The 13,451-nt window shown below is 36.7% G+C and overlaps 1 protein-coding gene across 3 annotated transcripts in view; it reads right to left on the bottom strand.

Moving 5' to 3' along the window:
* Positions 1 to 2,429: 2,429 nt before the first annotated feature.
* hs2st1b (heparan sulfate 2-O-sulfotransferase 1b) overlaps positions 2,430 to 13,451 on the bottom strand; it is an 86,466-nt gene continuing 75,444 nt past the window's right edge. For 2 of the 3 annotated variants that reach the window (XM_079627912.1, XM_079627914.1), the window contains exons 3-8: positions 11,044 to 11,282; positions 7,214 to 7,299; positions 5,827 to 5,965; positions 5,611 to 5,708; positions 5,307 to 5,464; positions 2,436 to 4,305 (exon numbers count right to left, since the gene is read on the bottom strand). In XM_079627912.1, coding sequence (XP_079484038.1) covers positions 4,079 to 4,305; positions 5,307 to 5,464; positions 5,611 to 5,708; positions 5,827 to 5,965; positions 7,214 to 7,299; positions 11,044 to 11,282 — 947 coding nt within the window. In that variant the 3' untranslated portion in view covers positions 2,436 to 4,078. Of the gene's footprint in view, positions 4,306 to 5,306; positions 5,465 to 5,610; positions 5,709 to 5,826; positions 5,966 to 7,213; positions 7,300 to 11,043; positions 11,283 to 13,451 lie in introns of all 3 variants that reach the window. The other variant, XM_079627913.1, reaches the window with a different exon arrangement.

Below are 13,451 nucleotides of genomic sequence, written 5' to 3'. Positions count from 1 at the left end.
GTAAGGTTATGCACATTCTATCAAATAAATTAGTTGAGGTGTTGATACAATTACATTGTGCCATTTCAAGCTAAATTTGTATATTGGGGTGTAATTATGTCCTCAGATGGGTGCTAACAGGCAAAACCTCAAAGTGCTTATCAGGAAGAACATTTCATGATAATTTATTCTTTTCAGTTGTTTGCTAGCCTATAAATTCATGATAATAGAGTTGACATATTTCAAGAGTGTCCCCTTATGATGAACCTAACAAAATATAAAAGAATTAAAGAAGTGACAGAAAAATGCTTCATTACTTGTCCTTGAAGAATTTGGTGATAATGATAAAGGGTGATAATGTTATGACAACAATTGTTTTTTATTATTATGATACAGTGCTATGCATAAGTTTAGACACCCATGCTAAAGTTGACTAAAAAGAGGAATAAAAAATCATCTTTTGGTAATTGAACTTTATGCATTAATTAAAAAAAATAGGAAAAATCCAACCTTTAAGGACACCAATTTTCTTTGTGAATGAATAATGTATCGTAAATAAATAAATGTTCTTCCTTAAAATACAGGGTGCATAAGTTTGGACACCCCTATGTTAAATTCCCATAGAGGCAGGCATATTTTTATTTTTAAAGGCCAGTTACTATATGGATCCAGGATACTCTGCATCCTGATAAAGTTCCCTTGGCCTCTGGAATTAAAATATCCCCACATCATCACACACCCTTCACCATACCTGGAGATTGGCATGGTTTTATTTCAGTTAGCCTAACCGCTGGTTTGATTTGCATTGAGAGATGATCTTATGGAAAGTACTCCATGCCAATCTCCAGGTATGGTGAAGGGTGTGTGATGATGTGGGGATATTTTAATTCCAGAGGCCAAGGGAACTTTATCAGGATGCACAGTATCCTGGATCCATATAGTAACTGGCCTTTAAAAATAAAAATATGCCTGCCTCTATGGGAATTTAACATAGGGTTGTCCAAACTTATGCACCCTGTATTTTAAGGAAGAACATTTATTTATTTACGATACATTATTCATTCACAAAGAAAATTGGTGTCCTTAAAGGTTGGATTTTTCCTATTTTTTTAAATCAAGGCATTAAGTTCAATTTCCAAAAGATGATTTTTTATTCCTCTTTTTAGTCAACTTTAGCATGGGTGTCTAAACTTATGCATAGCACTGTAAATACATTTTATTAATAAAATGATGTTTTGGTATGATGCTTAATATGGATATTTTGTCAAACTCTAAAAATGAATATAAAATTAAGACAAAATGCTAGGATTTATTTCAGTATTATCTATTTTTACAGTTTTAAATGTTACATTTTAAATAAAAATGTATTTCGCAAACACAGCAAAAGTCTGGGAACAGACCAAAAAATAAAAAATAAATAAATAATACCATGCTATCACTAACAATAAATTTAATGCAAATGGCACAGATGCCATCTAAATTCCTTAGAATTTAGAATGTTAGCCAGAATGTTAGCCTATACGTGTTTGATAATTTACCCATCAGCAATCCTTCAGGAGATATGGTCATTTTACTTGTATATTATTATATAAACTTAAATATATTCTAAACAAATAATAACTCCGATAAAAATCATGTTTCATGTTAGAAAACTCAATGACATGGAAACACAAATGATTGCAACACTACATCAACAGAACACTAATTAACCTTCTCCCTTGCAAATCAATACATGGTACAGGCTGTTTTTAATTGAGGAGTAATTATCAGCCTGTTTTCATCTGCCTAATGAAATGCTTTGTTTCGCCTGCAGCAAAAGAAAAAAAAAAGTTAATCGAGTTCTCTTTTGTGAAGCAGACGTTCTCTCCTTGTCGTTGTCTGTCTGTCTGTGTGGAGATCAAGGCTGTTGTTGGTTGTGCACTGATAACATTGGACACGCTCACTCTCCTCCCACTTTTAGTCTCTACCACTTCAGAATCAGGGGTCATTTTTCCTATAGTCACCATGACAGTCTGCCCTAGTTTAATGGTAAAACTGTAAAACTGAGCAACCGATAAGAAGAAACATCCATTACTTGTTATTTGCTATATAGTGCAGCTACTATTACACTTATGTGATTATTACATCAAGTTAAACAACTGTCATGTATTTAGAGTCAATGTGGAATTCTGCTCATAACCAATTTGATGTACTGTAATGTGACATTTCTAAATTGAAAAATATTATTCTACCAGAAAATAAAATGTAGGACGGGACCTGAAAATAGACAGTGCATATGTGCACGTTATTAATGATATTATAAAAAAAAAAAATTGTACACTAATAATAATAATATATGACAAAATCTGTATAGTTTTGTAATATATAAAATATAAATAAATAAATAAACATATAATAAACATACTGGCATTCAAAATTTGGGCTCAGCAAAAACAAACAAACAAATTTTTGGAAATAAATTGATACTTTTGTTCAGCTAGGATACATTAATTTGATCACAAGTGACAGGTAGGATGTTTAAATGGTTACAAGATATTTATGTTTCAAATAAATGTTATTTAAAACAAATTTATGTATAAAAAAGTTTTCTCAAAATCATATTAAGCAAACCTTAGTTAACACACATGATTAATTAATAGGATCAATATATTTGATAAATCAGTAAATAAGAAACTTTAACATGTTTAATATTTAACTGATGTCTTAATGTAACAATAACTTTGACAGTCCTAAAAAAACACATTTTATATACGTTATATACATATACAGCCCCGTTTGAAAACATCTGGAAGGAATTGTTGTTTATAAGAGAAACTAAGCATCCTGAAAACAACATGGTCTCACAGACAGTTACGTTTATTTGAAATGCTTTGAGACAGTTTATATATATAAAAAAAGATAATGAAAGATAAAGGACCCAAAATATAAGGGAAGAACCCAAAAATAAAAGGGAAGCTGGCATATTTAAAAGTTTAAAACACAGACATTGTGTAAATGATCCGAACAACTGCTGAAACCAGGGTGGGATAAATGATTCATGAAGGCACTATTGAGTGTACAGCTAATGTTGGTTTAAACCTTTTCTTTTTTTCCATATCTTCTGTTAGAACACACTATAATTATAATAATTCGGACTTCTAACAGGGGAAGCGGTCTGTTGAGAACATTGTCCTGACCGCTAAAAGATGATAGCAGTAGTTAAGACTCAAGGAACCAGATCTGGACTGAGAAACAGGATCATGGAGGTCATGGTCTTCCATTCAAAACAGTCTCTGTACTTGAAAGTATTCGGACAGTGCAACTTCTATTTCATTATTTTAGAGTCTTCAGGAGTTGTGATGGAAAAAATGAGCAATAGAAAAGAAAGCAAGCACCAGTGGGTTTCTCAAAAAGAAGTCTATTTTCTAAATATTTTTTAAACTCTACAGCTTTGAATTTCTTACAACCATTTGGTCCAATTACATAAAATATACACGTAAATACAATTTGTACAGATATGAAATCTGTTTCACCATTTTCTAACCTCCGGCTAGGCTACAATACCTTTACTAAAGTCTGTAAACACTGTTCATGGCATTCTATTAAAAATCAATATACACAATGCAAGAAAGTGATAAGAATTCACAAAACCACAGTTAGTAGTAAAATAAGGAGGTGCTCCTAATGTACCAAATGCCTGGTACAAAAAGTACCCCTTTTGACCCTGTTCAAAATTCATATTTCACAACAATGACTGATGGCTAAAAAAGCTTCTGTCATTTTCTTTTGGAAGGCATGTTGAATTATGTGAAAATGTGATGTTTATGTCACAAGTGTTTTCACTACTGTGAAAGTCCATAAAATGATACTGGGCTCAAAGAGACTTGATACAGACAGAGAGTTGTGGTCAGCACTGCGTAGTCTCTCTCTCTCTCTTAAAAAAAAAAAAAAAAAAAAAAAAAAAAAAAAAAAAACCAACAGCCTCCGCAACACCTCTAGTCTAGGACCTCTAGGATTTCGTGTCCACATTTCTTGACGTCCTCTTCTTCTCTTTCCAGTGAAAGTGACAGACCAGCTCATGACCGGGCCGAACGACACATGGACCGTGATAATGCGTGCTCTAGTTTACTTTTGGATAGATTTTCTCGTAAAAGAAGTTCTGAGCCAGCAGGTAAAGCTCTCCATCTTTTTCCCTGACGCTGTGAGCGCGCACGAACTGAAACTGTTCCAGCGCAAACTCATAGAACTCGTTCTCCATCTTCCATATGTTAGACTGCTGCAGCTTTGAGATGGACTCTTTAGTGGGAGGTTTCTTCTCGCTCGTTTTCCTCAAGTGAGACTTCTTACCTGCAGTTGAAGTCAAAGACAATAAAATGCAGGTCAATCGGGAGATTTTACTGGTTAGTATCATCAAAAATATTGTTTTAATGCTGAATCCCTGAATAAGACATACACATGAGGGGCCTTTTAATAGCTAATAATGAATTTTAACTTCACATGTTAAATATGAGCTAAAAAATTATAATTATGCGATGATATAATTATTATAGTGATATGTGTTAAAGTGATTTTGGTTGGGGGAAAAAATTATGTTAAGCAATTTCAAATTTCTTTATTTTAACTTCCTGACAAAACCGGGAAGATTAGAAATGCATCACAAATAGAATTTGGTGTGTAATCTGCTTTCACTGCAATCAGTAAGATTTTTTGTTTAAAGAAATGTATTATTTTATTCAGCACGGATGCATTAAATTGATCAAGTGACAGCAAATATGTTTATAATAACGTTACAAAAAAATGTGAGAGGAAACTCGTGTTTCAGACTGCCATGAACGCGCTCAGGACGGTTTGCAGAGGCTGTGGATCACAGGTAATAATGTTGCAAATAATGTTCAGTTTCTTGCATAGACTGATCGATTCGCTTCTTAATACCTCAATGTATGGTCAGGAGCCATGGGTATTAATTTTATTTTGTCTGCATATGTTTTTTTTTGTATCTCAAAGTGACGGCACCCATTGACTTCCATTATATGAATCACAGAGGACAACGGTTTCAGCTAAAAAAATGTTTTGCTGTTCTACTGAAGAAGAAAAAAAGTCACCTACATCTTGGATGGCCTGAGGGTGAGTAAATTCAAAGCAAATTTAATTGTTTGGGTGAAATATCCCTTTAAGGTACTGCTCTCATGGACTTTCATAGATGTGCCATGAATTTGAACAACGAACTCACAAAGCAATCGTATTCACCTTTTGTGTTACATAGAAGAAAGTCAGTCAGCTTTGGACTGAAAACATTGAGTAGATGTAGTAGAATTGTTATTTTTGGTTGACCTATTCGGACCGAGTACCTGTGCGGTAGAGCTCAGTTGCTCCTCTGAAGAAACGTGGCAGCGCTGCCTCGAGCATCATGATAAAATCCTCCAGCTCCTCAGTCACTCCCACTAGCAGATACTCATTCACCAAATTATACTTGGCCTGCTCGAGAGCCCATCTACTGCCAACATTCCTGCACACACAGACACACAAGATCAATTCCCGCTCCTACATAGTTGAGAACAAATCAGTAATGGGTGATTCAATCAATTAATGTAATGAGAAAGAGCATTAAATGAAAAGCAGAGTAACAGGCTGCAGACTGCTCATATTACCCACCAGCACTCCGAGTAATGGCCACAGAAGAACGGGATCTGTAACCAAAGCTTCTCAGGAGTGCAATCAGAACCTCCTGACGACACACACTCATCAAACGTCTGAAACACAGTCACACACATCGCATCTCAGCATTCGTATGGTGAGAACATGAAATGTTACTTTTCATAATGGAGGCATTATCAAATATTAAGAGATAAAAACCTTCAAATACAATACCTTTTTGTCGCCCTGCTTTCTCCGTCTGAGACCTGGCCGATAGTCATCTCCAAATCGGAGAAAATAGTAGTAAGACACCAACCTCTCGATGGGGTCCCGTACGATGTTGATGTAAACCGGCTTCCCCTTGATCCCAAACCTATTTGGGGAAAAAAAAATATTATACACACACACACGTCTGGGTTATTATCTTTGTGGGGACTCTCCATAGACGTACTGGTTTTATACTGTACAAACTATATATTCTATCCCCTAACCCTACCTTTAAACCTTCCCATCACACAAAACTTTCAGCATTTTTACATTCGCAAAAAAAACCCCAATGTTTTCTGTATGATTTATAAGCTTGTTTCCTCACGGGGACCTCAATTTAGGTCCCCACTGTGACACGAGACCCCATTTAAGTGGCTGTACAACAACAACAACAAAAAAACATTACTGGTGTGAATCTTGAGACAAAACAATGGCACTGCCATATTTTAAGATTTGTCAGTACAAGTTGCTTTCAGTTAAGACAGCTCAAACATGCATTTTAGTCTGAGACTAGGCTTAAGCCTTGTTCGTGAAACCGGGCAAATATCTATAAAAAGTTCCAACCAGTTTAACCAGCAGTAAACTACTATTACTACTACTACTACTAAAATGTGACCCATTTGTCACATTTGTGTCCATTTTTTGAAATTGAGATTTATACATTGTCTGAAAGCTGAATAAATAAGCTTTCCATTAATGTATGGTTTGTTAGGATAGGACAATATTTGGTCGAGATACAACTATTTGAAAATCTGGAATCTGAGGGTGCAAAAAAATCGAAACATTGAGAAAATCACCTTTAAAGTTGTCCATTTATGTTCGCGATTGTGCTGCATTCACTCACAAAATTAAATGTTTTATATATTTACGGTAGGAAATTTACCAAATATCTTCATGGAACATGATCTTTACTTAATATCCTAATGATTTTTGGCATAAAAGAAAGATGTATAATTTTGACCCATAAAATGTATTGTTGGCTATTGCCACAAATATACCCGTGCGAGTCCGACTTGTGACTGGTTTTGTGATCCAGGGTCACATATAAATTAAAGAATTTCTTAATGTTTGATGCATGTTTCTTTTCCTTTTGTGACAGCAGCACAAACTCCACACATATTCAGTGTTTCAGACTTCCATTCCATTGATAAGCATGTTCCAAAACAAAGGCTTGTTCCATTTTTAACCACTAGAGTGCAGAAGCACCTAAATGCATCTTCTCTTCTCACATCAGTCAATTATGTAGCTGTCTGATGGACCTCTCTTTTTCAGGAACAGACAACAACTAATTTACTAAGGCAATTGCTTACAGTAATTGTTGTGATGGTTTGATATGAATACAGCAAAAACTCACTTTGTGAAGTCCAAGTAGGCGACATGGCCGTGGTAGAAACCTGGTTTCATTTCTCGCCAGGATGTCACGTTCCTTACAAACCTCATCTGTAAGCACAAGATAACGCATTCGATTAGTCCCTGTGCACAGTTTATAAACCACTACATTTATTTTAATGCATGTGTGATATGCCTCCATCATTCAAGCATCAACGATATCCAAATCTCAAATAACAATCTCGCACTGACGTACTGCATCTGTCACAGTCTGCTGAACAAACCAGCCAAGTGACTACTTAATACAAACCAGACACAAACACATTTCAATGTTTTCTCCAAACATCCTCCCCATAGTCCCACAGCTAAACTCCCCTGGGAGGGGAAAGGTTGTACCTCCTGCACCGTCGACAGGCTTTGTTGAAAGCTAGACTAGATATTACCTTGGCAGAATTGCCCACAAATAACACCTTCCCTCCCTATGCTCCAAGGCATTTTATTTTGCAGATGGCAAGATGACATGAATACAAATTCAAACGTATGCTCATGATCGCAGTCCGACACTGCCACACGCTGAGTTGAATAACGCTGACACGTGTGAGGTCAAAATGATGCGGGAATGCTTTTTGTGGAAGGCAACACTTTCAACCCTGCAAATAAAACAGGTGCATTCGTCAAAACCCGAGATTGATTTCCGTTAGCTGACAACACGTTCCTCTATGTAACAATACACATGATGAATAGAGGATTGTATTTCTTTGCCGCTGTCAACAAAATCTGCGCTTCATTCTTTTTCCACCCTTGTTCTTCGTTTTATCTCTGGGTTCAGCTTGTTCAACACTGCTTGTCACACAAAGGCACAGCGGCAGTGTGGATATTGACAGTAGGCTATGAATAATGAAGGTGGAGCCAGAGATGAGAAGGCTTGTTAGAGAAAGTATGCGACAGAAACACAGGGCCGCTTCGCTCTGACATCACCTGGCCTGTCAGACTGAGAATTGAGCAAAAGATCATCACAGTCTCATAAGTACTAATGCCCTAGACCTCTGCACTCGGTCCAAAATGCACAGGTGTGTGTCTGTAAAATGTGCCTAACAGCTGACATATTCACAGGCATTGTCTGGCTATTTAATTATCTTGTAAGCATATTTAAAAATGAATGTCATTTTTTACAACTCTGATCACCTGTGAGTATACTGTATATATATATTTTTTTTAAATAACTTATTTTTTGTTAACTGTCAAAGTTTAAACCTATAATATCTAAATTTAGGTTACACCTAAACACCACAAATCTTACAGACCTCCAACGTTTGAATAAATTAATACTTTTATTTAGCAAGGATGCATTCATTTGATCAAAAGTGACAGCAAAGACTTTATTGCTTCAAAAAAAATTATATATATATATATTTCAAATAATGTAAATATGCTGTTCTTTTGAACTTTCTATTCATCAAATAATCCTGAAAAAAATTATCACAATTTGTGAAAATATTTTAAGCAGTACAACTGTTTTCAACATTGATGATGATGATAATAATAAATAATAATACAAATTTTGCACAAATTCAGCATATTAGAATTATTTCTGAAGGATTGTGTAACACTAAATACTGGAATAATGACTTCTGAAAATACAGCTTTGCCATCACAGGAATAAATAGCTTTCTAAAATATAGAAAGCAGTTATTTTAAAAGGCAATTATAGATTTCACAATATTAGTGTTTTTACTGTATTTTTGATCACTGTGTCCCACAAGGCAATGCCCTGACTAGAGCTTCCATTTCCAGTCTGATAAATACACCGCAATATCTCAATGACATTTAGGGTGGTTCACATATAGTACACTTTAAATCAACCAAACCCAGTTATGGACTTAAAAGAGGACTCAACAGAAACACAAAAGGACATTGTTGATTTGTGGTGTTCACATTCAGTTACATAAATGTCATATGGACAAAAGTATTGAGACACACCTCTTAATTATTGAATTCAGGCGCTTCAATCAGACCCATTGACACAGGTGTATAAAATCAAGCACATAGCCATGCAGTCTGCACTTACAAACATTTAGGGGAAAAAAGGGTCGTTCTGAAGAGCTCAGTGAATTCAAGCAGGTACTGTGATAGAATGCCACCTTTCTAATAAGTCAGTTCAACACATTTCCCTGCTAGATATTCCAAGGTCAACTTTAAAATGGTATTATTGGAAAGTGGAAGCATTTAGAAACAGCAGCAACTCAGTCATAAGGTGGAAGTCCTTGTAAAGTCACAGAGCGGGACACAGAGTGCTGAGTTATTGTGCATGGATTGTGGATTGTGCATAAAAGTCGCACACGGACTGCTGATTCAATAGCTGAAGAGTTCTGAACTTCCATTGGGATTAATATCAGCACAAAAACTGTGTGGCGGGAGCTTCATGGAATGGGTTTCCATGACCAAACAGCTGCATGCAACCTCACATCACCAAGAACAGTGGCAAGCGTCGGATGCAGTGGTGTAAAGCACACCGCCACTGGACTCTAGAGCAGTGGAAACGTGTTTTGTGAAGTGACGAATCACGCTTCTCTGTTTGGCAGTCTGATAGACAAGTTTGAGTTCCGCAGATGCCAGGAGAACATTGCCTGCCTGACTGCATTGTGCCAACTGCAAAGTTTGGTGGAGGAGATATAATGGTATGGGACTGTTTTTCAGGGGTTGGGCTTGGCCCAGTACTTCTAGTGAAGGAGAAATTCTAATGCTTCAGCATGCCAAGACATTTTCAACAAGTTCACACTTTGTGGGAACAGTTTGGGGAAGGCCCTTTACTATACCATCATGACTGTGCTGCATGGCACAAATCAAGGTCTATAGTTTGGTGTGGAAGAACTTGACCCGCCCGCACAGAGCCCTGACCTCCACCCCATTGAACACCTTTGGGATGAACTGGAACGAAGATTGCGAGCCAGGCCTTCTCATCCAACATCAGTGCCGGACCTTACTAATGCTCTAATGGATGAATGGGCAAAAATTCCCACATGAACACTCCAAACAATCTTGAGGAAAGCCTTCCCAGAAGAGTGGAGCTACAAAGAGGGGGCCAACTTCATTTTAAAGGGGTCATGAACTGGCTTTTTTATATTGTTGCCTGAGGTCAACTTAAGACGTTCGCTTGGTTTTTACATTCAAAAACATCAAAATGAATAAGTAATAGGCTATTTTCTACCCAGGTTTTAAGCCTAGCTCCTGAAACGCTCGGTTTGTATGGGCGTGCCGCATTGAAGACTTGGAAGCAAATTATGATAACAGTTTTGCAAATTAAATGAGTTTCATGTAATGCGCAAATCAGTGGGAGGGGCTAAACAGGCAGTGTTGAAGTAGGCGTTGATCTTCTTCTGCGGAGGCGGTGTTTTATACCCTTTGACGTCAAAGATCCCCACTTTGAAGAATCTGTCGTTCGCTGTGCCTCGTGTCAATAAAAGCTTTTATTGGACTAACAAGGAAGTTTTCAGTTCTGGAACTTACATGATATTATTTTAGCATGATGACCTCTTATGTCAAAAGCTCAAGGAAAATTTGATTTCTCAGTTCATCACCCTTTTAATATCTATGTATTTAGAATGAGATATCATTACAGTCCCTGTTGGTGTAATGATCAAATCTCCCAATACTTTTGTCCAAATAGTGTATATCGGGACCGCCTGTGCTTCAACAAACTAGGTGGGAAAATGTCCTTCATCTCTTTTTTTTTGTCATGTAGGACTGGATTTGCAGAAAACAAGACTTTTGCACACATAATTGGATTAACATTTTAAATAACCTCATAGTATTTACAGAAATGCCAATCATTTTGATGTAATTCAAGCTGATTACCTGGTCCTGCAGGGACATGACCGGATTGTTCTTGGTGGTGTTGATGTGGAGAACATGGAAGCGGTTCTTTCCGCACAGGTCGTATGCGATGTTGGTGAAGGAGGTGCTGGCAGTCTTGGGCACACGGTTATAGATGATGACCAGATCCTCAATCTCAGGCAATGCTGGAGAGTCCCGCAGACTGTCCCGCGTCTGTCTATGCTCCACCTCTCGCACCTCGTGTCTGGCCATGGTGCGCTCTGCAGGAGAAAGAAGAATATTCATATTTATTTTTTATTTATATCAAACAACACCTACAAATATAAATGTTACTGTAGAATGTCTACAGTCATACTTCATTAAGTAAAAAAACAAAACAAAGCATTGTTCAGGTCATCCTTGTACACATTTTTTTTTAAAGCATCTCAAACACTTCATTATGCAATGTTATGCCTGACATTTAGAAATAAATTAAGTTCATCTGACCTTAGATTATAATGAACATTACAGTGTGCAGTTTTTCTATTTTAAAATACTCCTATATGCAAGATGATCGAAGTTTCATTTTATGGAGAACTGACTACAGTTCCAAAGTGCTGGTAATTCCAAAGGACAGCAAGCACATAACAAGAGTATGCAATATTACAATGCACTGCAGGTAGTTGGAAAACAAAAGAAAGAGAGAGAGAGACTACAAATCAGGGGCAGCTAAAGATCTGTAAAGGTTCCCAACAGGCCCTTCAGCCACCTGTTGATTTAGATGACAGAAAACAGCAGCACGATGAAAAGCCTGAATAATGGAGCGAGAAGGGAAAACAAAGCAAGCCGTTTCAGCAGCAGAGCATGTTTTTCTTTATGTACACACACACTCAAGCACAATAACTGCACTGCCGATGTTAAGACATCAGGAGAATTCAGCACCATAAAATCACTTAGCTTTCCGTTTAAACAGTGTAAAGTAACACACAAGACAAAATATATAGTAATAATTGTATAAATGTAGTAATTACCTTATATAGGCCTAGGCTATAATGAATTATATCAGAGCTAAATCACCATTTGAGAACCACTTGTCTACACGTTCAGAGAGGACAGCTTTGAAAATCCACTTTTCTCTTATTCAGCCTGTTCTCACGTAAATGCGTCTCTATAGCATGCAGTGTGTTTATCGTGCAATTTATACGCGGAAATTAGTTTTTATGTGCATATGATACACAGTTTTCGCGTGCATTTGATAGGCACTTAATTGCGTGTAATACACATGCACCCCACACCACTAATTCTACCCAAACGTATAATACACACGCACCCCACACCACTACTAAACCTACCCTAACCAACCCATGCGTATCCTATGCAAGTAAAAACAAATTTTTCCGTATAAATTACACGATAAACACACTGTGTGCTATTATTTAGTGTGATCAGGTTGCTTAAAACTAAGTTTTTCTGCTGATAATGTACTTTTCGTATTTCATTGGTTTTCAGTTAAATTCTGGGAGTTCCAGCAATTGACGCTGACGACAGAGACTACACATGATGATCCCAGCGACATTTACACAACTCACCTATGTATGATGAAGAGTTTACAAATTCTAAAATCTAAAGCCTGAATATAGAATCTATTTCAAACTCAGCTCCACACATAAATAAAAACATAAAAATGAATAATTAAACAAATAATTATCAGTCAACTGCATCGACCAAAATTTCCACATTAGTGTATCGCTAAATATTTTTTTAGACATATATGCTTTCCTTAAAATGGAACTGAAATGTTTTTCATAAACAAATAAACAGACAAATACATTTTCAACTATAACACATTTGAGTTTGGCAGAAGTTTCCAATCTTCAAAACCTGCCACAGAAGGAAGGCACATTGCTTATGAAGCTCAATGAGTGTCCTGCGTGAATGATAGTGGGTCACCAATAAGATTCAATGTTTTACTACAGTATGGACCTTATGTAGCCCCGCCCCTTTTTAGTGCAGTCTTTTGACTTCCGGTCTGTATTTTCACAGCGATCTTGCGTATTTATGAATGAAAGGCTCGTTTTAAAATCTTCCCGGTCTACTGACATTTTTTAAGACATCTGCTTCAAACATTACAATCCTCATGATAACTTTCGTTAACTTTACATTAAGTAAATCTACTTTAAAAGCTAGTTACTCCTGGACAGCGATCCCATTGAAATACAGAGCGACTGCAAAACAGAAGTTCAAAGGCAATATTCTAAAGATGGCTGCGCCCTTGTTTCTCTGGCGCATAAGGTCTATATTTTAGCCTATTAATCTGTCGTTTCTGACCAAACTGTTAAAGGCCGTGTGCTGAGCTGGACACCCTCTTCCATATAAAGCGAGCACAGCTCACAACTCTTCTGTGCACTGGAGGTGCTTTCAAAAGACACAAGTAAACTCTTAAAAATAAA

Source organism: Phoxinus phoxinus, assembly GCF_949152265.1.
Source record: "Phoxinus phoxinus genome assembly, chromosome: 11".
Taxonomy (NCBI): domain Eukaryota; kingdom Metazoa; phylum Chordata; class Actinopteri; order Cypriniformes; family Leuciscidae; genus Phoxinus; species Phoxinus phoxinus.
Note: the sequence above shows the minus strand (reverse complement) of the source record. Positions and strands in the feature narration are given on the sequence as shown.